Raw genomic sequence first — 26,589 nt, 5'->3', positions numbered from 1 at the left:
AGGAAATGGCAAATTATTGTCTAATTATTGCTTGTCTTCTTGAGATCACCTGAGGTGAGGCATGAGCCTCTCAGGGGGTTTTGAAATTTCTTTTCTTTCCCTCCTTCCTCCCCACTAGTAGTGTCTGTGTAGTGCATTGTAAGGCAGCAGTGATGGACAAATAAAATTTACTGTTCCAGGGTCAGGCTGTTGGCAGCTCTGCTTGGTGTGATCACACCTCTTCCAAGTGACCCAGCAAAGGAAGAGTCAATTGAAAAACAGTGACAACCTCATGAAAGATGATTTCATTGTGATTTGTGCTTTTCAGACAACTTCAGGAGAAGATGTCCGTGACTTTGCCAAGGTACTAAAAAACAAATTTCGAACAAAAAGATATTTTGCAAAGCACCCACGAATGGGCTACCTGCCTGTGCAGACTGTCTTGGAGGGAGACAACATGGAAACGTGAGTAGCTCTGAAGTATCTAAGTAGCAATTCATTTGGTACACTATTTGAGCTCCCCAGCTGGTGCCAACTCCTTTCACTTCCTAAATGCATAAAGCCTCTTTATGTCTTTCATTTCTGTTTACCTTGCCTGGCAGGAAAACACAAGCTGGGCTTCCAGTTGCCATTGCCTTTATCTGCCTTCACCTGTCCTTATACAGGAACTTCAGCTTCAGTTAGCAAAAAAAAAAAAAAAATACAGTCTTATTGGCAGTCTTACAGACATCTAAGTTTGATGCACAATTTGGAGGCTAATAATTCATTCATTCATTAAATTTTTATTTTCTTCCAAATGGGTATCTTTCCTTGGTTTTATTTTTTTTAATTAGGCTATGGTGTTTGGGACCTTCCTAGATGATTTCTTCTTTTCTCAGCCTATAAATTTAGTCTTACTAAATGACTGATGTCTTCAGGGGAAAAAAAAGCAGTAATGATGCACATGGAGAAATCAATGACTTAACCCAGTTCCCTTTGTTTTTTTGCACATTTAATCAGTTGTTTAATGGCAATTGCACGCAGCTTGTTCTCGCTCTTTCTCTTCCTCTTTTTAAATTTTAGATTTCAAGGTTTTTTTTCTCACTTTTTGATTGGTTGCTCTTCACAGCCATTCATGTTGGTCTGTTGGATTTCTGCTTTTTTGTTATTGTGACTTTTTTTTTTTTTTAACTTTCTGTAATTATTTTGCTGCTGAGTTTCTTCTGCCTTTCTCTTCACCTCCTCATTTTTTGTCTTGCAGTCCTGTTACTCTGATCAACTTCTGGCCAGTAGATTCTGCGTGAGTACTTTTGCTGAAGTGTGCTGCTGCTGCTACTGCTGCTGCACTCCCTCACGTTTCTTTTTGTTTATTTCTTTGTTCAGTTTTACATGAGATCATTTCCTTCTTTCTTTATGGTTATTTCCTTTGATGCACTCTCTGAAGGAATGTTTTAATCCCAAATGAGTAGAATGAGATAAACCCTGGAACTTCCAGCAGTTATGGATTTTGTACTGTGTACTCTTTCTGGAGTATGTATTTTTCATGGTATTAACAGGGGTTTCGTGCAGACCTACTAATGCTTATCAAAGTTTGTTACTTAAAAGCCTGTGTTTCTGAATAAGTGTCGATCCCTCTGAATGTATACTAAATGCTTTTTGAAAGACAGATTGAACTTGATGTGGATTTAATTCAGTTTCAGGAATGACACACTTTTGCAGATAAAGCTATAATTTAGTTTGTGTGCAGCTGTGCACACTCGAGTGCCCCAGTTAATCCAGAGCTCACTGGTATTTTATTACAGTCTTTTAGATACATTCAGATTTGTGAAGGCAGGTTGAAATGGGGAGATGTTTACTGTATTTTTTCAGAAGTTAAAAAAGCAGTGGTTTTCAGCTGTGGAATAGATTTTCATTCTTGCACCACTCCAGCAGTTGCATTGTGTTACTGTTATAGTAATAGCCTCAGCATAAACTAAAGATTGTGGCATTTGCTACTTCTAGTGTTACACAAATGCTTTTAGAATAATGTTAAATAAGGATTAATTTTAATTCACATATTGATAACTAATGAGGAAGATTTTTTATATTTCTATATGGTGAATTGTATATGGCTTGCACCTCCATTGAATTTTTTGTAGAATAAACAAGAGTGAAATCTATACACTGGAATATTCATTTATAATTTTCATTGGGAGCACAAACCCTTGGGAAGCTAAGGGAAATGCTCTACCTCTAGGAAGTTTAAGCAACCAAGAAGCACATCTAATACTGCAAACCTCATATGGCTGAGGATTCACCCACAGAGAATGCCAAAAGTCTGGAGGCAGACTGAAATAGTGGGGCTTTGAGCTTGAGTATGCACTTTTATAGATGCAACTATGGATCTAGATTCCTTATATTTCAGAACAGTTGCAAAGTTAAAGGTAACATTTGAAGAAAGCTTGGATCATGTGGAACGTCATCGCTGTGTCTGACATAATATGAAATTAAACTGCCACAACATGGTCATTTCTAGTTACTTACAGCAGTAACATTGTGGTGTGCTTGCATCAATAGCTTCACACAAAAGGTTTGCTGTTATATACTTCAGGGACTCTTAACTCACATGTAATATTTGAGAAAACTTGAGAAATACCGAGGAGCAGGATTTGTGCAGAGAGTTTGCACTTTTTGTCAGACTAACTCAGGTATCTTCCAGAGCATAATCCTTCCATCTGGTGTGACAAGGAAGCAGAAAAATAGGAAATTAATAGTGGCTGGAAAAAATTGCCCTTAATTTTGTTCTGCTAACTTTATTTTTTTCCTTCATGCTATAGCACCTGACCTGCAATTCAAGTTACTGAGCTACCCAGGTTTAAAGCTGTTTCTCGCTTACAGGGTGATTCCAGCTTCAGCAGACAAGCCAGTTATCATAAAACTTTACCATGTTTTCTACACTCATGCCTTTTTCTGGTGCTCTCATGCCAGTTTTCTGGTTATCCTTGAAGTGCCTCAGAAAAGCATCATCTGGCAGCACTCGGCAATGCTAGTGCTGTTCTGACACCAACATGTGGTTTACATGGAACTGCTTGTAAAAAGATTATTTTTTTTTGTTGGAAGTTAATGGTTCTTACTGCTTAGTATCCAGTATTTTGCCCAGATATGCTGCTTGCCAGGCATTAAAGGGACAGTTCACAAGTTGTGAGAATGTGTATCTTTTTACTTGAACTATGATGGTACAATGATACAAAGACAATTTACTTGTTTCTACACTTTCAGGAAGCATCAACTAAATTCTCAACAAAGAAAAGTGCCCTCATCCTGCCAGCCAGGTCTCTGGGGGGTGCAGGGAATTGCAGAAAGGTGGTGTTTGCCACTTGGTCACCACTTGACTTGACTAAAATTCCCATGCTGCTGCTGCAGACCCCAGCTTGAACAAGGCAGCTGTGGAGCCCTTGTAAAAGGGATGGTTATCTTGACTAAATATTGGCTGTGTCACTCAGCCTTCCTGCTGACTGTTTGAGCTGATTAGGTGTGCTGAGTATGTGTGCTCAGAAAGGGAGGACTGTGAGCTCTAGCACAGGTGGTCGGTCACTAAGAGTATGTAAAATACAGCACAATCATTCTCAAGTTTGCTCAGAGACTGGCAAAAGTACCTCTGAGCAGCTGAATTCAACACAAAGCAATGCTTCTCCAGCAGGTTTGCTTTCTTAAGCAAACTTCTAAAAAGCTATTTGAGGTATATCTCCATTGCAGTATGGTCTGAGGTTGAGACAAACCTGGAATTGTAACCTCACTCCCTGCTTGCAGCTGGCAGAATCAACTCTAACAAGTTACACAACATCATGTTGTCTTTCCAAAAATATATCTTTTTATATATATTGCACAACTTGATCACTTCTGAAATTGCAGCATAATTTCAAGACAGCAAGGATATATTCATGCATTCAGGCCTGACTTCTTGCATGCAGTACTGCAAAAAGAGACATCTCATTGCCCAGTAGGTCCCAACCAAGTGCTGTCCCTTCTTTCATACTGGTACAAATACATGTGCAATGCCAGGGTGAGAGGCACTAAGAGAATGACCCAACTCAAAATTGAAACTACTTTTAACACATATTTCCTAGCCTATGCATAGTATTTGCATCAACATTTGTGTGTGTGTTGAAAACAAGACCTCTTCTTGACGGTACCAGTTAAGAGCAGCTTAACATCTGCTGTATGACAAAAAAATAGAAAAAATGTGGGTAACTTCAATTTATCACAAAACCATTGTTATCCTGCCTCGTGATCCACTGCTCTAAAGAAATTCCATCCTTTTCCCCTCCCTTCCCTGCATATTTTTACACAGAGTGGGATGTCAAGTCACAGAGGAGCAATTGCCCCATCCTCTGAATCTGTGCTGCACTGAGGAACTCTGAACTGAGTATTTGTCCTCTGGTGTGCTGTAGTAATGCTTGAATATGTGATGAGTAAAATAGAGACCAAGGTTCATTTAGAAGACAAAATGAGATTTGTTATACTTGGCCTGTAATGTCTTAAAGAGGAAAAACTTTGCTGTTGTGTGAGAAGAGATATTAATGATGATGCTCGATTTGTATAAGTATCCAGCATACAGCTCTATGATTTCAGAAGGATCCTAATCTAGAGCCCTTTGGAGGCTGATTAGGAACCTGGAAGCTGAGAAGTCCAGTAGATTTACAGCAGGATTGTCAAACTCCTAACATGGGAACATTACAAACCAGAAGATTATTACAGTTTTGGTTTATATCCAGTAAATACAAAACCTGTCAGATTGTGCAATGCAACACAATCACTTTTGGGCACTCCCAGCCTGAACCACAGTATCCAACAATTCAAAATGGGGAGAAATTCCTTCCTCGGTCTGGAACTCATCAGGAATTCCAGGAGAGTCAGCAGAGATGGAATAAAGGGCAGTTGAAATTTAGTGAAAGTACAAAATTGCTATTTAATTTGGGAAGCTGCATCACTTTTTGTTAATCTGGCACCTCTCAATACATGTTAATTGGCTAAATCACATGTGGCAACAAAGGGTGCTCTCTGAACTACATAGGCAACATCATTTAATGTTGATGTTTTCCAGAGGTGAGGCTATAAGAAACAATAATTGACACAAAAATTCCTATGAATTGTTTTCATCAACAGAAAACTGAAGAGGACCTCATACCATTTGTCAGACAGAAAACCCAACATAATTTAGTGTCCCCCTGTATAACACACTGAGCTACGACTGAGATTGCAACTCTTGAAAGACATTAGGCAAAGTCATCAGTGTCTGCAGTGTGTTATTAAAGGCTCATTTCAGACATTATATGCTTCTTGTATTTATTTCTAGCTGCTCATGGAATAATTCTTAAAGGCTCCTTTAAGTGGGATGTGCTGGAAGCAGGCGCTGGAGCAAGGGGGGAGGCACAGGACAGGTTCCCAGCAGGACATTGGCAGCCTGTGCACATTTCTGCATGTGAAGCAGAAATGCCAGTGAAGGAGGCAGGTGTACAGGGAAAACCAGGGTGAAAGCTCTTCTGTAAATCCTTTGGGAGTTGGTGTGAAGAAGAGTTTTGGCAACAGATGGATTGCAAATGGTCAAAAATCCCCAGTGTGGCACCACAAAACATTGCACCGATGTCCTGAGGAGGCACACACAGCGCCTGGAGTTCTAACTTGCTTTTTATCAGACATGACATTAGGCATAGAGATGTGAGGGTGTAGGCATAGCTAAGTGTCTTTTTAATTTAAAGGGGTATTGTTTGTGATTAATCAGTGTTTTCTGCCTTATAGGCCTGCCTCGTCCCCTCAGCTCTCACACGATGATACTCATTCACGCATTGAACATTATGCTAGCAGGTATGAGACCAGCTGGACGTTAGGCAGATCTTTCTCTAAAATTACTTGGAAAAAAAAAAAAATGAGCTAGGGGCTACCTGAGCACTTCTTAAAGAAACATAAAATTTGGGGTTTTGCTTTCCAGGTTCTGGGATGCAAGAGCATCATGTGTGGTTGGTGTTAACCAGCCTGTCCTAACTTGCATGCCCAGAGCACCTGTGTGGTCAGAATTGGTTTTTAGGTCTCTTGGGGTCCTCATTATGTGCTCAGTTACTGATACTTGGATAGGACCTGTGGCAATAGGACAAGAGGTAGTGTTGTAAACTAGAAGAGGACAGATTCAGACTAGATGTAAGGAAAGAAGTTTTGCAATGAGGATGATGAAGCAAAGGGAGAAGTTTGTCCAGAGAGGTGGTAGATGCCCCATCCCTGAAAACATGTAAGGTCAGACTGGATGGGGCTCTGAGCCACCTGTTTGAGTTGAAGATGTCCCTGCTCAGTGCAGGGGGGTTGGACTGGAGACCTTTAAAAGCCCCTTCCACCCCAAACACTTGTATTATTCTGCATAGAGTTTATTTTTTAATATGGACCCTGATATAACAGTACAAATGAAAAGAGCAGAAACCTCCAAACCCTCATATGAATCTCAGGTGTCATTATAATGTTAATTCATCTCATGAAATGCCACAAACAGGATTCTTCCTTGATTTGGAGGATTAAAATAGTGATATATCACTACTCTAGTTCAATTCTCTGCTTTCATACTGCTCCTAAGAATCAAAAAGTGGATTATTTGTGCAAATGTGAAATTGTTTTTCCACCAAGCAAGTAAATTTTCAAGGGCTGAGGAAATGAAAAATAGTTATTCTGACCTCTTTCTCTCCTCCAGTATCACTTGATCAGGAGAGGTGTTTCTGAATTATGCAGGACGTTTAGGAGGGACTGAGTGTGAAAACTAATGAGAAATGACTGTTTGGACAATGACATTGCCGGGTACAAAGCAATTTGTGTAATCCCTTGGCATCTTAAGGCTTTTCTTTGATTTTGGAATTAATTAATTGAGAGGAGTTGGAATATAACCTCAGAGAAAGGACTGAAAACTTAGAAGTGAGTTTAGACAGGCCATTGTAGCAAACAATGTTTTGTGATAGTTTATTGCAAAACCTTTTGGTAATCAAAGCAAGTATAAATTAATTTGAGTTTCAAATTCATCAAAAACATCACGCTCTTTAATTCTTTCCAGAATGTTAGAACAAACAAAATTTTTTGAAAAACATCATTGGTTTTAATGAGTCTTGTTTATTTTTCCACAGGCTAGCAGAAATGGAGAACACCAATGGTTCTTATCTAAATGACAGTATTTCACCTAATGAGAGCATGTAAGTAGGCTGTTTTCATGGTTTTGATGTGTATTTTCTTGGGAAGGTTAATAACTTGAAATTTTGTAGTGCTGAATTTTCACGGCCATGTATCACATCTGGTTCAATTTAATGATGTGCTCATGTCCTTTCAATTTGTATCATAGTGTCTTGATTAATGTCTTATAGCTTAATACCAAATTTATACAACAAATAATAGATTTATCAAAATTAGCAAAAATTATTATTTATTTCCAAAAATTACTGATGTATTCAGCAGGTAATTTCCATGTTCAAAATATGGTCATTGTCTGATGAGTTCTAAGGACAAAGATAGAAAAGATACCTCTAAGATACCTCCTGTCTTAGTTCAAGCTTAAGCATGGTTAAATTGCTGTAAGCTAGAAAATGTTGGTGTGGGAAAAGTGTCATACAAAACATAAGTGAGGCTAAACAGAAATCTTTGCTTTACAAATACCTGAAATACATTTCAAGGGAAAGTCAGGAGGAACTGATCATCACTCTCAAATACTAGCAGTAGTAAACTGTAAGTTGGGCAGATCACTGACAAGCATTCATTGTATTGCTTTAAATGTAGAGTTATAAATAAAAGTTTGGATTTTTAAGAAGTAGCTAAATCTGCTATCTGACTGAAACCCTTTGTGGTTCTCTGATAATATTCTTGGTCTTGTTTATTCTCTGAATAAGAGGACATAACTGTGGGCAATGTTTCTGAAGACAGCACAGAAGCAGCTATGTCATGGGTGTGTTTGAAAATTTGATCTTGTTTCATTAACTGTGTAGGAGAAGCCATAGCATGGATTCTAAATCAATCAGATATGAAAACCCCAACTTCTCTAAAAATTATCTATTCTACATTATCTCATCCTTATCACTGTTTAAGGGATGGATTTTTTTTGAAGATTCAATTAAATTTGTAGCAGTCCTTTACAACGCAGAATTCTGGCCAATTTTCATTCACTTAAATTGAGATTACAAATGAATAGCATTTCATGAGGTGACTCTGAGCCTGTGAGCTCAGAATGTTCTTGGATAGCAATAAAGCTGTTTATTTGTTTCAAAATAGTTTCACTTTTGACTTGGTAGGATTGACTATCAGTTTTGAAGGAAAATCTCCTGTAGAACCAGGTACATTGCTTTAAGGTATTGGTAAAAGAGGAAAGTTAAAATGACCCATCAAAATAAATACCAATGCAATGTCAGTAAGTTTCAGGCAATTAATGAAAACTTTGTTTCCAAGTCATTGGTTAATTCTGTATTACTATGGATAGTAGTAATGCTCTAATAGATGGAATTTTGTGTTGTTTCACAGAAATATTTCAGTGTCCTTGTCACAGAAATCATGCATACACTGTATCTCTTGTATTACAGTTTGGTCTTACTGTTCAGTTCATTTTTTTGATCACTTCGAAGTTGTACTAGCATGATTCAATTAAAAAGTTAACTATCCAGTTTGTTCCTCAGTTTGTACTATTAAAATGAGAAGAGAATTGTGCATTTTGAATTTTGGTAGAAATATTATCCAGATAGATACAAATTGCAGCAAAATCAAAGCTTACCATTAATTCACAACTGTAATTGCTTCAGGTTTGCTTATCAGATTATGCCTAAGTATTATTTGTTATTCCTGTAGGGTTTGGATTATTTGGCTAATCAGTACAGGTAGAGTGATAGATGGAAACAAGGAAGGCAGGAAATAGAAACACAACATATATATTTATATATCACAAAGTGTTTCATTATGTAGTGTCATTGCAGTGATATATAAAATATCTGTGCAGGCTGAAAAATCACACAAAATGAGTATGCTTGTAAAATGACATTTTACTGCAATAGTTATGTCACTTGTTCACAGTTAGTTCACTTAAGTTCTGTAAGAATATTTATAAATGCAAAGCAGTGGTTTGAAGGAAATCACAGTTGAAGTGCTTAATGAAAAGTATAAATTTAGGAACTAGCAAGCCTCTCCTTTTGTGAAAAATTAATACTTCTCTTCTATGAACTAATGTTAACGTGCTCTACGTTGTTTTGGCACTCCTACAGTCATAAAATTGCATCATTAACATTTTCAGAAACAAATGAAAACAAGGAAAATTATAATTTTTGAATACTAACAGCTGTTCAAAATGCCTGTTAAATTCTGGCTTAGAAACATAACAGGAAAAAACCCTAGACTGACTAGAATGAATTATTTTGTTCTATGAGATCTCCAACAGTAGTGTCATTTTTATTGACCCTGTCCTTTGGTGTCAAGGGAAACTTTTAATGGTTTCTCAATGACTGCTGGTGTAAGTTGCATTGCTTAGGGCTTGGATGTGTCTCCTCAGTACCAAAACCACACCTAAAACAATCCATATAGTTCTGGGAGGTGATCGAGGTCTTAAGAATTGTATTTCCTTTTCTCTTCCAGAGATATTCCTGTTTTCAGGTGCCAGACAGCTTCTGGGGCAATAGAAATAGAGATCCTATGTATTAAGCAGAATATATTTGTTTTCTGACAGTGTATCTCACTTTTAAATTAAAAAAAAAAGCCAAACATCTGAGTGGAAAATAACATACTTTTATTATATTAGTTAAGGGGTTTTTCTTTGTTTACCTAATTTTGAATTTTATAGAGAAAACAAGATAAATAAAGCACACACATATTACATAAGGAGAGTTTGTAGTTACAAAAATAAATGCATTGCCCTTGTTTGAGTGACCCTTCCACAATGCAGATCAGGCAGCAGAAGATTGCTTTCTTTGTGCAAGCAAATTCCTAATTGAAGTTTGTCAAAAGAGGAGGGCTGAGGTTGTCAGCTGTTGCAAAACTTGGCTTTAGGTATCTAAGAAGAAGAGAAGGAAAATTACCAGAGACTCCGTGAAACAGGTCAGCAGATTTTGCTTTAAGGTGCATTGCTCTGCTGTAGGTTATAAAGAGTTCAGCAAATCTCTTTGTAAGGAATGAGAGACTGGGAGTGAATCATCTCCTCAGATTCACTGTGAAGTTGAAGAGCAGGAAGGGAACAGCCTGTTTTCTCCTCCTCTGTTTTCCAGTGATGATGAACACTTGTTAATCCAGCACTACTGCCAAAGTCTGAACCAGGAGTCCCCCCTGAGCCAGCCCCGAAGCCCTGCCCAGATCCTGATTTCTCTGGAGAGTGAGGAAAGAGGGGAGCTGGAGAGAATCCTCGCAGACCTGGAGGAGGAAAACAGGTGGGTTATACCACCAGCTGCTGAATTTGAAGTAAAAAGTCTGGAAAACAATTACATATTTTTAGAGATAAAATGAGTTACAAAACTGTGCTTTTTTCTGACAAATAAGTAATTTCATTGTGGCTAAAAGTTGGGTCCTCTTTCCTTTCTCTTTGTTTGATGTTGCTTGTTGCCATTTCTTTAGTCTTTCAATACAAAGTATCACTTACCACTTCTAACTTCAAATTTACTTGAAGTTGTCTTCATTAATCACCATTAAAAAAACCCCAAATGGATACTTGAAGCATCACAGCACTGCAATCCTATTTACAGAATAGAACTCTAGAATCTTGGGCCATCAGCACAAAAACCAGGAGATCTTGACCCTGGAAGATTGGTAACTACAACTGTGAATTACCAAAATCAGTCTGTAAGATATAAATCATTTAGTTCTACCAAAAAAACCATGAGTTTGTTTGTTTTCTACTACCTTCAGCTTTTATAGTACAGTCTGTTGGCATTTTCATGCTCTTTTTTTCTTGCTTCTGTAAGAGCTAGGTGTTTCTGCTTACATTGAGGATTTAATGCACTAATCATTTACCTTAAACTTGTCAAGGAAATAATGTAAGAGTTGGCAGTGTCATAGATCTTCTCTCCATGAATGTCTTCTTTGGATGGTGCTAATCAATTACAGTGGCTCCATCAGAGAGTTTTTATCAGGAGGGAGAATGGAGAAGATGGTAGGCATCAAGAATGAGGACGATGTTTCACACAGAAAGCTGTAGTAAACAAAGCTCTTGCTCACTGAACAGCAGGGAGATTTTGTTTGAAGCAAACCACAAACTTCCTACTACATAGCACATAAAGGCCAAGTACTTTCTGAAGTGAAGAAAAATCAGTATTTTGAAATAAGATATCATACTTTGCGTGTACAAGACTGTAGTAATATCTAATAGCTAGTACAATACAGATGATAAGATAGCTTTATTTCCAGGAGATGGGTGTTACTTTTTTAAACAGCATTATGTAGTAAATCATAGAAGAAGGAAAAAAATCATAATGGTTTTCTCTCTGTAATAAAAATAAGCTGCCTAGCAGAAAGGAGGGTGACTTTTAAAGCAGACTTGTTTTTGATTAGAAAGATAGTATATGAAAACTAGTATAATATGGAGTTAGATAGCTAAATAAGCTAAAAAGCCCTTTAAGAGTTCATGCCCTAAATATCTGCATGGTCTTTATTTGATTTAGCAATTACTGATGAGGGATTGTAAAAGATCTGTGTCAGGAATTACAGCTTAAAAATTCCTGGTTTGAAGTTTGCCAGCCCTGGATTAAACTAGAGCTGTAGTCTCTAAGGTTGGTTTTCTCATTTGTACTGCTGGAGGCACAGTTATGGATGGGATGCCACCACAGGCAGCCTTGCCTTTTGTGAGTGCTCAACACAGCAGGCACAGAGAGCTCTGACTGTCTCACAGTGCAGAGGGTCACACTGCTCTGATTTTCATTGATTATAACAAAATCATTACTTTTGTCTCTGCAAGCTGCTGTAAATAACTTGTATGTAAAATGTAAGGTAGCTGCTGAAAAGTGACCAAGTTCTTCTTGTCCTGGTTGCTTGTCACAGCCAGATAACCATGAGTTTATGGATGAAACACTGATTCCTGTTTAGAAACATAAGCTCTTCAGACAGGATCAGTCAGGAGGCATCCATGTAACTTACCTACTTTTAAAAACAGTCTTGTCCCTTTAGATTCCCATTTCCTAGTTGTTCTCTTCCATTGAGTTTGTGCTGTTGCCAAAGGTAATCAGCAACCTGACACCTAATTCCACACCAGGTGTGAACCTGGTTCCAGTGGGTGAACACATCTTCCTTCCCATGCATATCCTGAAACACCCTCCATGTAAACCTTTGTTACTGACTCAGGATGAAGACATTCCTTTGTTCCCAGGGCGCATCTCTTGCCACTGCTGAGCTGGATGTGGTGCACGAGTCACCTGTCCTGCCTGGGTTGCCATAACTCCTGTTGGATTCACTTGTAATAACTTCTGCTAACTCAGGTTTAGCTCTCTCTGCTGTGTCTTGTACACTTCTACTGTAAGAGTCAGGGCATGCAGTCACTTCTCAGCAGCTCCCAGGAAAGCAGCAACAAGTGATGCCTCAAGTATCTAGTACCAGGAGGAAGCAGTGCTGTGATACTGGCACCTCATTGTAATTTCTCTTTTTCTTCTGGTTTCCACAGTTTCCTGCTTATTAAAAAAGCCCTTTTCTTTTTGCTTTGCCTCTTTTGAGCCATTGATTGAATTCTAACCACCATTTGGGTTTCAGCTACAGTTTCTGGCCTCTCAAGTATTTCCATCTTGACTTGTTCCTTAAATGAAAAAGACTCATTGAAATTGTAATTCTGAGGTTTTGCTTTTGGATAGTTTTAAAAGCTCTGTTGCCTACTTTGAATTCTTCTGAAATGCATTCTCTAACTTATAAACTAACCTATCTGTGATGTGGTCCTGACTCGGGTTTTGCCAGTTCCAAGGACCTCTTGTTAGATATTTATTATTTATCTGCTAGAATTTTAAGACCTTGGTGCTTCTGTAGATTGTAAGTATGACTTCCTTAAATAATGTATGGCTAAGATTTGACTGCTAAATAATTTATATTTGTTAAAATGTGAGCATTTTAGAGAACATTTTCAATGGCTGAAAATGTTTTATTTGAGTTTTAGATCTTCGTGCTTGTGCTGAGTTTTGCTTCACATGGAATATTGTGATAAGACCATTTCTGTATTCAATAGACAAAAAGCAATCTTGCTGTTGAAGGCATTATTACTGTATTGCAATTTAAAAGAAAAATCCAATTATAAAACCCTCTCTAAAACTGTTTCCTCACAAGTGAATGTATTTCAGAGAGAGAGAAGACAAGTTTTTGTTGTCCATCTAAAGCAATACATTACAGAGGTTATATGGTAGAATAGGAAATACAGGATGTACTGTAGTGGCATTAAATAGAAAGCATGTGGTTCTGCAGTGACAGAGTTAAAACTTTTTACAAAGAATTAAAATACCTTCCTGCTATTTTAATGAGTCAGGAAAGTGGATGTTTCCTAATATTTTAGTTGAACTGAGGTCTTGTATGTAAGAGGGAGACTTCTGTCATGTTCTCTGCTCTTCCTCCCAGCTCTGAGCTGTCCTGGAACAAGAACTAAGTAAATGAGATCTCCAGTCAGAGCTATTTGCCATTCCTTTGCTTTTCCTGACTTGCAGTGGGAGTGCAGCGGGCTGTGTGCCACCAGAGAAAGCACTGACACCCTGAATCTCAAAGCTGCCCTGTGTCGGTGTTCCTCCACATCTGAATACTGATGAATGGCCTCCTCACATAAGTTCCTTCTGTATAGTTGCCAACAGCAAGAAAGTGATGCATTTCTAAACATGCTGTGGCTCCTCTTGGTATTTGTTTTGGAATTGAAGAAGGGGAACTAGATCTTCTGAGTGTGAAGCATCCTGAGTAAACACTGTCACTCCAGTGAGGGATAGGGTGTAGGTGGTTCAGCTACCATCTTTGTCTGTTTCTTCAGACCAGTGATTTTCTGTAGGGAGATGAGAAATAACATGAATTCACAAATTCTCAATTGCCTGTGAGAGGACTACTCAGCAAACAGAGTCCACTAGGATTTCTGTCACCAGGCAATTAATGCTGCCAGTGATAGATGTAATTCATAATTCATGCACTCTTTACTACTCAGCTCTGTACAGTTGCATAAATCACAGTTGGATTGCATGCTTCCTATGTTACTTTTCTTCACAAATGCCTCAAAGAGTTGCAAGCATTGTAAATGGAATATATGGGAGTTCTTGAATATTCTCTTACTGAAGAAGGGTTCCTTTCCTGGTGATGAGTACATGCAGCAGGATTGGTTTTTTGTTTGTGACAGCCAGATGTCAGTCACCTAGCCTGAGCTGTGGTGGTGGGAGATGAGGTTTCCATGTACTGTCCATGCTTGGTCAGTTGCATTCATTTCTAGAGGAGCATGTTTGTATCTGCCCTTTCTCTTCTGTCCCATTTTATGGTGAAAGTGTCACAGAGTCCCTCTCCTCAGGACCCTCAGGGCTGTGGCCCGTGCCTTGGGTGCCTGGCTCACATCAGCAATCCTTTTCACCACACAGCTTAAAACTGTTCCAGAGGGAGGAATAAGGGCCATTTGTTCTCCCAGGATATTCTTACAGCAGTTTTCAAATTGTTTCCTTCTTTTTTAATTTTCAGCTTTTTTCCATTATGTTAATACACCTCTTCATTGTGGTATGTTACGATATTATTGATTCTGTGCACTGCACATCACTCTTATGGCTCTGAAACTATGTTGAATCTCAGTCCTCTGGATGGAGGACTGTGTAGCTGGACTGAAAAGGTGCTGCTGGAAAACTCATTAATACAGGTGCACTGGGGAAACCCACATGCATCCTTCAAAATTACATTCCTTTGTGCCAACAGTATTATAATATTTAATTACAGAACTCCAGAACTCCCAAATCCAGACATACCTCTGGTTGGAAAATATGCAGTATCTTTTTTTTTTTTTTTTTTTTTTTTCTGTAGGCTTTCATAAAGATTTTTAAATAATTTTTTATCAGACATTGAAAGGATTTTTATCTCAATTACTCCCTGGTCCTTACTTGTATTTCAATACCACTGTTACTGGAAGGACTTCTCTATATTGATACAGGCGATAATTGCAGATTTCTTTGTAGCAAGGTATCTAATTATGTTGTATGACCAAGTACATTTATTTAGCTTCCCTTAGGGTGATGTTTTACCTTTTGTTTTACAGCATTTCAGACTTATGAGTGTGCTGTTCATAGAGTATTGCCTGTATAGTGCATCTGGGAAATTCCTCATGGGTTAGTGATAGCCACTGTCTATGGACATGGTGAAAAGCAGGCTCAATGATCATTCCTGTATAAACTTTAGTCAGCAATAGCACCGTGTGTAATGAATATATTGCCATGTTCATTCCTATTCCCTTTTGTATTTTTATTAATTATTCACCAGTTTGTTCAGCTAGAAGTATCAGAAGACATTAAGCCAGGCAGAAGACATAACTTACATGACAATATCTATTCCCAGTATAGACAGCCCTTTTTTTTCTAGAACATTTTCATGAAGCTGAAACTCTGTATTTTATTAAAACAAAAAACTTCATTGGAAAAAAGAAACTCTCTATAGTTATCCCTCTTTTTAGGGATAAGTGTTTTAAGGAAAGAAATCTTGAATTTTGGAACAGCCTGAAGTTAAAAATTATTAGCTCTTGTTTTTAATAATTTAAAATTTCTGCACAGGACGGATCATGTAGGTCAGACATCCCTTAGAAATTGTGTTGTGGGTAGTGCCAAGGTCCCAGGTGAGGACATGTCCATCATGCAGCTGCTGAGGGGCTCGGGGACCTCTGAAGAACAGTCAATACTTTGTTGTTCTCCTTGGCATTGCATCCCCACCCGTGTGAAATGATGCATCCTGCTTTAGTTCTCCTTCTGGTCACAATAAAGTTCTTTTAGAAGTGGTTTTTTTGGCAGGTTTCTGGGGTGCTGTTACGCTTCCAGACCAAACTGTCAGAGTGTGTTGTGGTTTGCAGGCAGAACTGGAAAAAGGTGTCTGTTCTCACAACCTCAAATAAGAGCAAGTTGGAAAAAGTAAAATCTGGGTCACTGCTTGTGATGAGTAAGCAGTTACCAGAGCATCCAGCCGTTTTCCCCCTCTGGGAAGCTGTAAAAGAACATCATAGCAACAAAATCCCAGTGCAGTTTGTTAAGTCTCCCTTGCCTATGAAGTTTCTGCTGCAAGTCACTATTTTTGCAGGTTTGGACTGTTACCTTTAACAAGGTTTCAGTTCCTTACCTTCTGGGCTTTCCCTGCTTGGTAGACTTTTTTTTTTCATGTGGAACACTATTGATCATATTAATCTATGGAATGTTTTACTGAAGTAAAATTGGAGTTTTATTGAATAAAAGAACAAGCTTAGCAGTGTCATAAAGTTACAGTTGACACTAGCACTCTAGTCAGGACAAAGATGAAAATTATGGCCCCAAAACCCAGTGCAGTTCAGTTTAACAGACTAGCTCACTAATTCTCATCTTCAGTTGATAATTTTTGCCCTAGGCTGGAAATGCATTTGCAGATCTGAAGAGGGGAGAGTGATATGACCTGACTGACAGCCAAGTTCTGTGTTTTGCTTTGCCTTTTTGTGTGGCTGCATCTCAGATGGTTCTCTTCTGTAAAATAGATCGGCCAGCCAGGTGGGACCCGCTTTGGTTTAGTGTTTGTGAGGTGCTGTGATAACTCTGAGTGCTCCTTTAGCACTAATGGCCCCTCAGGTGCAGCCATATGTGGAAGGGAATTGGCAGTCCCACTTCTGCTGGGAAGGATCAAGGGCAGGAAGCTGAGGGAGGGCTGAGCCCAGGACAGATCAGTCCTGGCTTCAGGAGGGTGTCTGGAGCCTCCTGCATGAGTGCCCTGGGAGGGAAGCAGCTGCTGAGTCCTGCTTCAGGCAGCTTGAACCACAGATCCATCTAATCCCAGCTCCGTGCGGATCCGCAAGGAGCGAGCCCGCAGGTGTGTGGATTCAGGAGAGGGAAAGGCAGCTGGTGCAGGTGAGCCCTGAAAAGTGAGACACATCACACCACACTGAGGGAGTGCCTTGTCACTGCCCCGTGCAGGGGCCATAAAGCTTTTGCCCCTTGTGGCTTGCCAACAGGAACCTGCAGGCAGAGTACGACCGCTTGAAGCAGCAGCACGAGCACAAGGGTCTGTCTCCGCTGCCGTCCCCGCCGGAGATGATGCCGGTCTCTCCGCAGAGCCCCCGCGACGCTGAGCTCATCGCGGAGGCCAAGCTGCTCCGCCAGCACAAGGGCCGCCTGGAAGCCAGGATGCAGATCCTGGAGGATCACAACAAACAGCTGGAATCGCAGCTGCACAGGCTGAGGCAGCTGCTGGAGCAGGTGAGGCCTCAGGCATTTCTTCTGGGTCTCTGAAGAGTAATTTTCCAAACAGACTGTGAAGCGTTATCAATAACGAGAACATTCCGAGAAATCATGTCTGTAGAAGCAAGTCAGAGAAATGTACAAATTGTTTTACAGGCTGCAAGTGAGAGTATGGAATCAGGTTTCAGTGTTCTTGTTTAGTCTTCTTCCTTGTTTTATTCAGAATTAAAATGCATTGCATGCATGGATGAATTTATTTAAGAACAGGCTGAAAATTGTGTGTATTCATGGTATAAATAAAAATTACAGAGATGTAAAGTATTGAGCTGATATAGCAACGTCTTACTTTTTTTTCCTTCACTTTCAGCCACAGGCAGATGCCAAGGTGAATGGTACAACACTGTCATCTCCTTCTACCTCTTTGCAGAGGTCAGGCAGCAGTCAGCCAATGCTTCTTCGTGTAGTTGGCAGCCAGACTTCAGAAACCATGGGTAAGATAACAAAGCTCAGGTAGTCACAAAAAATAATTATGTCCCATTTTCCAGAAAAAAATCCTTAAAGACAGAAAACACTTTTTCGTTTAGTTCAAATGAAATGAAGTAGATATTTGCAATGATCTTCACTGTCATCTGGCTGTTTACACTTTGCATCTTCATTATGATTCAGGCTTTGCTTTTGATCATGATGCACCCAGTAGCTTGGATATTTTGATATTAAACACAAAGCTCAGTCAGGGCTTGACTTCTGAAGACAAATGCTGCTGAAAAGCTAACTGTTCTATTCAAACTGACTTTCAGTTATGAAGTATGACATGGCTGATTTAAATGTACATAATATTAATTATGGCTAAGAGTATAAATGTATGATTAGTCATCCCTATGTCAAATGATGTGATGTTACTTTTAATATGTTGTAGCTCAATCAGTAAGATGGAGCTGTCACTCACAGGCAGTGCTCATCTAGTGGCTTTTCTAAGTATCACATCAGATGTGATAATGAATATCATAAGCATTGTGGAGTGAGGTTAAATAATAATATTCTGTAGCTGGAGGTTGGAATTATTATTTTGGTGCTTTTAGTAACTGCCATGTGGCTCTTTCCTAATTTCCTGTCTGTTACAAAATTAGTAAGTATTTATTACCAAGTGGCAAGGATTTTCTGCTTGTAAAAAAGCAATCAATCTTTACAACACCTTTAAGAAAATGCACTTATATTACTTCAACAAGATGATGTTTCAAGTCTGATGATAATATTCAGCTTCGTGCAGAGAAATTTATTTTATGTATATTAGTTAGAGCTTTTCACTGCTATTAGTAAAAGTGTCGATGGCAGTGAGAAATTTAATGGGAGGGCACATTCTGCTGTGTCTAAAGTGCTGTTGTGGTAGGAAATGTAGCTTTTTGGGGAGGCTTTTTCTTCCATTCCAAGTGTGAGCAATAATTTCAGCCTATGATAGTATCAAACAGATGGGTTCTGTACAGTCTGCAATTAAAAATGTAAAATAAATAGTACTTTTAGGAATGCTGAAGTTGAAATCCTAGGGGTGAGAGTACTATCACAGGTAGCAGAAATTTATGGAAAAAGTAAAAATGGACCTTTTATTAATCATGTTACCAGTGGAGAAATATTTTGTTATGTATGGCAGAGTAGATAAAATATATTAGTAGTGGTGTAATTTGCATCAGCTTTCTGGAGAAATGTCATTAATTTCATCACATAAAATACATGAATTAAAATAAAACACAAAAGATAAAAGAAACACAATTAAAAGAAAAGATAGAAAGACAGTGTTTCCCAGCCATCTTATTAGAAGTCTTGTAGTTTTATATTTCATCCTTTAGTGGGACAAAATACAAAAATACACTTCTTTTCATTTGACTCAATATAAAATTATTCCCATTTACCTCGGAAGAGTGGAATTAATTGATTAATACAATAGAGTCATATAAGCTACTAAAACTTTTTAAAGCAAATATTTAGACATAACTTGATTTTATTTGATTGGTTTGATGGAACCAATATGTGGGAGGACAGTGAGATGTTATCAGTTGGATCATACTGAGAATCAGCAGAGCCACGCTGTTGGCAGCAGGGAATGGAGCTTATAAAAAGAATTACTAACCAGGCTAACAAACCACAACTAATTCAGTTTGTTAATTGTCCTTTCACACCAGAAAGCTTTGCTTGCTAGACTCAGAGTTTTCTGAAGCTCAGCTTAAAATACTCTTGAATTGTGAAGGGAACCAGAGTGGTGGTGTCAATAATTCTGCCACGCAGCAACCATGTGCCCAGGAATGAGAGAGCCATAATTTTTGAGAAAATACTGAGGATCTCCAGGTGTCTCAGGCAATGAGGCAAGGTGGTGGTAGCTTTTATATGTTTTTCTCTTTAAAGTTACACCTTAGTTTTTTCATTTGAAAACCCACTGCACTTTTGTCTTTCTGCTTTGCTGAGGAGAGATTGCTGTGAAAGGTGTTCCACCAGCAGTGTTTTGGTAAATCAGTGACCCACTCAAACCCTTATTTGCAAACAGAACTTGTTAACTTGAAGTACACCTGGGCAAGTGGAAAGGTTCTGCTTTTCTCCTCATGGAGTCCCAGTGGGAAAGTCCTTATCTTTGGCCTTTCTGCCCCAGCAGTGGAGCAGCAGAGGAGGTTCTGTGAAGTGTATGAGGCAAGAGGCTGTTCTGAACTTTAATTTGTTCAAGTATCCCCAGAATATTTGAGATTCACTAAGCTCTCTAAACCTTCTGTAGAAACACAAATGGGGAAGGCTCTTCTGGTTAAAGAGAGGAGACTGAGCTCTGTCAAGATCTTCTGTCAAGTTGCTTGGTTGACGTCTTATTTTGTCCTTTACAAGAAAATGCTCAGAAAATATCATCCAAATAAGGAAAAAAATTAAAAATAATTAATTTTAAATAAAAAATACAACATTTTTGAGGGTTGGTAGTGCAGCTTATATCAGCACTTATGAGGACATTTTGAAGTTGGTACCTGTCTTCAGTTCTTGGCCAGGACAGCAGAACCACAGCCCTTTTATTGAGATCTTTAGGGCCAGGAGGCTTTCTTCAGACTGATAAAATCCTCAGCCTGAGTAGAATCTGTGAGATCTGAGTTTTCACCTTGACTTTCAGCAAAGGCTTCAAGGACATTGCTTTTGCTAAGACACCTCTGTCAGTGCAATGCCTGATGTGAAAGTAACTCATGGTGTGAGTTGATTTGTGTGAGCCCAGCACCACTCAAAAGCTGAACAAACTGCAAGCAGCCTTAGCAACTATTTTTAGACCATTAGTGGAATAAAAGAAGCTGATACAAAGACCATCATTTATATGAATTAAGTGCTTCTTGCAGACACTCTATCCCACTTCTTGTGCTGGAGTGGGAGAAATCACTCTTGGTCAGAAATAATTCTTGTTAAACTCCCAGCTTAAATATAGGCAGCCCTGAAATGCTCCTTTTATTTCCTTTTCTAGGTTTTTCACTAGCATGGAGCACCTCAATGTTTAAAGAATGTAAATGTTAATAGAACATCAGACAGTTTCCGACTCAAATAGGGCACGACATGTTAGAATAAAGGGTCATTAAGTCATTTTCAAAAGAAGTATGTAACTCAGTTATTACAGCAGGCAATATTGCTTTTGTGTTTTAATAGAGATAAAAGACATCTAGTAAAAAAGGAGAATCTCACTCAAAGTATATACTTTAGGTTTGTTTTTTTTTTCCAGATGCTTTATTTATATTGGAGGGCAGGATCTGCATTAAAAACAACATATGGAATTCAGTTATATGAAACCATGAGCAAAAAAAAATCCAGTAAAAATAAAATGTATTGAATTTCCCATTAAGCTGCTGCCCTATAATCAGGTTATAGAAATTATTCAGTGGGAGAAATGTATTTCGCTTTATTAAACTGCTGCTAAACCCTTTTACAGTACAATTGAGTGTTCTTGGAGTGCCAATCTGAGGCAATTAAACTGTCAGAAATATTAATACTGATGCAGATGAGAATCTGGGTTTCTACTGATTTGCACAGCTAGGCAAAGCAGTGCCAACATGAACCCAGCACTATTAGAAAGCTGCTCAACAGCAGCACTCACAACAGCAATTTCTTTTTCCATTAATAGAATAAGAGGAGCTGAAATGATGAGTGTCATTTATGGAACTAGATGTTCCTAGCAGACATTTTACCCTACTTCTTTTACCAGAGTAAATTTCTTAAATCCCTTTTTATGTATTAAAATAGTGTTAATTGTCTTAAATTCCTCATTTAGTTTCCCTTAGATCCTTAGAGAGAACAGTAACAGTCAACAAAATTCACCTTTGAAATTTTTATTGTACACTAAGCAGAACATGTGTCTGAGTGAACAGCCTTAACTTGGAGGAGGACTTGGCAATACAAAGTGCTAGCACAGGCTTTCATGCAGTGGTGTGGATTTGCTTTGCAGGTGAGGATGAGCTGCTCAGCCCTCCCCAGGACACAAGCACAGGTTTGGAGGAAGTGATGGAGCAGCTCAACAACTCCTTCCCCAGCTCCAGAGGTGAGCGCTGCTGCCTGTGGCAGATGAGAGGGAAGAATACAAAAGTCTTTTCTGTTCCTTGATGTTTTCAGGGGGTTGTGTTTTGGTATCAGGCTTTTTGCTGCTCTTTGTTTTCATTTCAACAATAGCTGTAGGGAAACCTGTCTTGCTAAGAGTGGAGGAGCAGCCTGTTCCTCCTTACCTTGAGCTGTCTCCACAGGTAGCCCTAGATATGTGGATGAAATAATGTCTTTGTGAGACTCTTTCTTCCCCAATAATTTTCTTTGCTTTCCTTTTGCCATGTTCCTTTTTTTCACAGCTTTTCTTCTTTTTAGTTGATACCCTTGATGATTTATTTTTTAATACATGTCTTACCACATTTTCCTTCTGTCCATATCCTTCTCCAAGACTGTGGTTTGAAATAATATTAGAGTTCTAAGTCAAAGTTCTCAGCCATGTAGTCCTCAGGCCCAGAGGCCTGAAGGGAAAACACGTGGGGAGCTTGTTTGTGTAGCACAGGCTGCACTTGTCATACAGCCACAGCCTTTCTTCCAGTATTTCCATTTCTCTCATTCCTGTTGTTTGCTAAAAATAGCCATTTTTATTACCAGAATTTGTCCAACCTTTTCTCATTTAAACGTTTTTCTGAGCCTAGAAGAAGATACTCTGCTGCCAAGAAAAATGGCTGAGATTCCTAGCAGGAGATGGGAGGTTTGGGATGCTGGCTGTTGCTGTGAATAGAGGCTCAGCCACTTGGCAAGAGAAAGCCCTGGTGTTGCCAGCCTGATAAGTGAATTTCATGGGGCACAGACTTCCTGCAAGGCCCTTGCACAAGTTTCACACGTCACCCAGGGGTTCTTCTTTAGGAGATAAGTGCTTTAACCATTGTACTAAACTTTCAGTAGAGTCTGGTTTTCTCCATCCTTTGCTTTCAAAGCAAGTTCAGCTCTTACCAGAAACCATCTGTGAGTGGTGGGATAAAAGTCAATATAAACTGTATAAGATCTCATGCTATAGATCAAAAGATGGAATCATTTAGAAAGATACATTGAATAAAGTCTAGTACAATAAATTGTCAACTGCACTCAGCTCCACCTCAACATTATGTTAAAAAGTCTTATGTCCAGCCCTCATTTTGCCTAGATAATTGCTATGAGAAACAACAGATGGAAAGTCTTCCTAGTATTGCTATGTAGATTAAAATGGACTGATTTTTAAAGTTTCTGTGTACACAAGGTTACAACAGACAGTGTTTTCTTATTAGTGACCATCATTAGTGTAAATGTGTCATACATAGATCTTGCATAGTCACATGTGTCTAGATGTAGATATCACATGTGTGAAAATATTCACCAAATGTGGTATCTAATTTGTATTCATAGGTGATGACCCTGGCAGTGTTTCTTTTTAAAAACAAACTTAGTTTTCAGTGAAATAGGAGCAATTTATAAAACAAAATTTAATTAGATATTTGAAATAGAGTGGTTCATTTCCTGTCTAGAATAAATAGGTAGAGGTCAGTCTCTAGACATCACCTTCTGGTCACTGAAAATAAAAAATGTTTCTTTATCTTATTAGTGAAAAATACAAAGCTTCATGAAACAAATTGAGAGAATATAAAATCTAGTAGGAAAAAGAACTGAAATTGACAAGATTAGATAATATTTTAATTTTGTAAATTAAGCTGTAGCTTCAGATTTTTATTCTCAGGATGCAAAATGTTGTCATTTAGCTAGAGAGAAAGAAAGTATTCCCTTATTTTGTTTCTTCATTTGATAACTGTCTTGAAAACATAGTAGATGATCACAAGCATCAACAAAAGATATTGCAGCTCATGTGTGACTAGCAGCCATGGAGAACAAAAATACTCTCTAGCTGGATGGAGGGCTGTGAGTGAGGAGGGGGCACAGCCTTTGGCATGAGCCCCACCAGCCAAGGAATGAGAGGAGCTCCTGGTGCAGGAGCAGGAGCAGGCAGAGCCCAGCACAGCCCAGCAGAGCCCAGCACAGCCCAGCAGAGCCAGGCTTCCCTTAGGACTTTGCTTTTAGGTCTTGGCAAGGCACTGCCAGGCTGAGCCAGAATCTGCCTCTTCCCCTCCCTTGGGCTGCTCAAAAAGATTAGTGCAGCTGGGAGAGAAACTTGTTCAGGTTTTTGGGACTTGTACCAGGTTTTGGCTAAAGAGATTAGGACTTCAATTATGTTTCTCTGTTCTGCATATATCTTTTGATGTATTTGCATGAATGCCAGGTTAGTGTAATTCTTTTGGCTGAGGTATAGGAATGGTCAGGCTCTCAGTAAGAAACAGTTTGTCCTAAAGCCAGTGCAAGTGGATTTCCATTCATTAGTTGGTAGAGGCTGCTGAGAGCTCATGTAAACTTCTGTTACTGACATTTTCTTCTATTCCAAATTTAATAATTCAGTTCTATTTAACTGATGCCTGCATACACAAAGGTTACGTCTGACATCTGATGTGCTGCAGTTCATGTAGACTTTCAGTATGACATGAAACATGCTGTGGTCAGTCAGATTCCACAGGCATCAGGCATCGCTGATTTAAAATTTTCAAGACTGCAGGAAGAAGAAAAGGAAGCAGAGTTGATTGGTCCCAGCAAACTTCTGAATCAGGAACCTTTTTGCTGTTGAGAGGTGTACTCTGTATCTCAGATCTCTAATCTTTAACAGAAGATCAAAGTGCAGTTGCAGAAGAGTGAAAGCAGTTTGGCAAAGCAGCCTGAGAAGATGGCATAATGTTAAGGACTCAGGTGTGGTGCAAGTGAAGTTTTGTTTCTTTCTAGTACCAGTTGGATTGAATCTCAGGTTACAGGTGTGAATATCTACCTCAAGTAGATGTTCAGGAACAGAAGAAGAAACCCAAATAGAACATATCTATAAACAATATTTTTTGTTATATTGATTATTATTAAGTAAAATTAAAAAATTATCAGATACCAGAAATGCAGTTGTCCCAGTCTGCCATTCAGAAATAGGTTGTGATAGAGGAGCTGAAGGAGCTGGGGTTGTTTACCCTGGAGAAAAAGAGACTTAGGGAAGTACCTGAAAGGGGATTAAAGCAAGGTGAGGATGGATCTGTTCTCCCAAGTGTCAAGCAGTAGGACAAGGTGAAATGGCCTTAAGTTGTGCCAGGAGAGGTTTAAATTGGATATTAGGGAAAATTTCTTCAGGAAAAGGGTTGTCAAGCATTGGAACAGGCTGCCCAGGGAAGTGTTGAGTAAACAACCATGGATGTATTTAAAAGACATGTAGATGTAGTACCTGAGGACTTGGTTTGGCAAGGGGCTCAGCAGTGCTGGGTTAGCAGTTCAACTCAGTGGTCTTAAAAGTCTTTTCCAAACTTAATGATTTTATGAAAAAACATTTTTTTTGTGGCCTGTAAAAATCTGTGTGTTAAATTTCAAGCTAAATATCAGCATGTAACAGCATAGGGACTGGCAGCCCTTTTGAGTCAGGGACATAATTCTAGGTGTCCTCTTGCCATTAGAATAACAACAACTTGGAGGAGTTCAGAACAATATGACAAAAGCAAACAGAATGTTGAAGGCTTTGGTTGTGAGAAAAGTTCTGAGCTGAACAAGCAATGGGAGAGAAAAGGACTGAATTTCTATGCTTGGGTGCACAGATGTGTAGTGGAGCATCACAGACATATTCAGCCTAAATATTGTCCAAAGCACCTGAAGAGTAAGACTTGCTCAGATTGGGAAATAGTTTACTAAAGAAATAGTGGCACTTATTTTGGAATTTTGAAACAAAGCAATAAAAAGCAAGAGTAATTGTCACTCACCTGGAGATAGATTTCTTAAGATTATATTTTTCAAGCTTTTGCTGCACAAAGTTGTTTTTAAAAGGGCATTAAGGCTTCATGGCATAATTTTGAATGTATTTTAGAGAAGCAAGTGCAAAACAGATTGTGTCATGGACCTGTATAAGCAGATTTCAGATGCAATAACCTATTAACCTTTTATAGGGCTTTTCATTTGTTTGTTTCTTCAGTTTAACGTTTTGGCAGTCCTTGGCATTTCCTAAGGAGAACAGGACTTTCCTGCTCCTTGCACAGCTGGCTGTTGGTGCCAAAAGCTGTTTCATTTCTGGAGAGAGAAATTCTGCTGAATACCTGATGATTGCTGTCCTTAAGGAATTTTTCTTTCCTTTTAATCTAAAAGGTTTCCTATCCACTCTTCTTTTACTTTGCTGCTCCCAGCAAATTCACAACTGCTGCAGCTGCTTCAAACAGCTGCTGTGCTAACGCAAAACAGATGTCAAAGCCAGAGGTCTGACATTTAGTGGAAATCTACCATTAAATGCCACCTCAGTGGTTTATTTGACCCTGCTCAATAATGGGCCACAGAGGAAAACGTTTTCATGCTGTGTTTGTGCCCAAACTACTAAATCTCCAGGGAATTGGTTCACAGTTAGAGAGTAAGATTGGCAGGATTTTCAAAGCCAAATTCATCTCTCCTGCAACGCTGAGGATGGACAAGTTGCACCACTTCAGGTGTCTCTCATGGTGGACCAGGCTGAATTTTGCAGTTATGGTTTCATGGCAGATGCATTCTGTGAATGAAGCTCAGAGAGATATTTAGGGGCAGAAGTTCTGGAATTAACTGAAGCTGATGAGAGAGCTTCACAGATCTGCAAGGCTGAGCCCCTGCTGGGAGATGGTGAAGAAGTGGGAGCCAAAACTTGTTAGAAATGAGACCATCAAGGCTTAAAAGAGCTAAGAGGCCATGACATAATGTGAGAGCATTTGGACAGAGA

General features: G+C 38.9%; 1 protein-coding gene across 20 annotated transcripts in view; it reads left to right on the top strand.

Annotated features, from left to right (window-relative positions):
• The window catches only part of DMD (dystrophin), a 1,151,138-nt gene that overhangs the window by 1,112,475 nt on the left and 12,074 nt on the right, over positions 1 to 26,589 (top strand). For 14 of the 20 annotated variants that reach the window (XM_077781657.1, XM_021553010.3, XM_021553014.3 and 11 more), the window contains 8 exons: positions 308 to 444; positions 1,220 to 1,258; positions 5,737 to 5,802; positions 7,095 to 7,160; positions 10,197 to 10,355; positions 17,075 to 17,318; positions 17,668 to 17,791; positions 21,745 to 21,837. In XM_077781657.1, the coding sequence (XP_077637783.1) occupies positions 308 to 444; positions 1,220 to 1,258; positions 5,737 to 5,802; positions 7,095 to 7,160; positions 10,197 to 10,355; positions 17,075 to 17,318; positions 17,668 to 17,791; positions 21,745 to 21,837 (928 nt within the window). Of the gene's footprint in view, positions 1 to 307; positions 445 to 1,219; positions 1,259 to 5,736; positions 5,803 to 7,094; positions 7,161 to 10,196; positions 10,356 to 17,074; positions 17,319 to 17,667; positions 17,792 to 21,744; positions 21,838 to 21,908; positions 22,106 to 26,589 lie in introns of those variants that run through there. The other 6 variants (XM_021553005.3, XM_021553018.3, XM_021553020.3 and 3 more) reach the window with 4 other exon arrangements.

The sequence above is a fragment of the Lonchura striata genome, chromosome 2 (genome assembly GCF_046129695.1).
Source record: "Lonchura striata isolate bLonStr1 chromosome 2, bLonStr1.mat, whole genome shotgun sequence".
Taxonomy (NCBI): Eukaryota; Metazoa; Chordata; class Aves; order Passeriformes; family Estrildidae; genus Lonchura; species Lonchura striata.
This window is presented reverse-complemented; position numbering and strand designations above follow the sequence as displayed.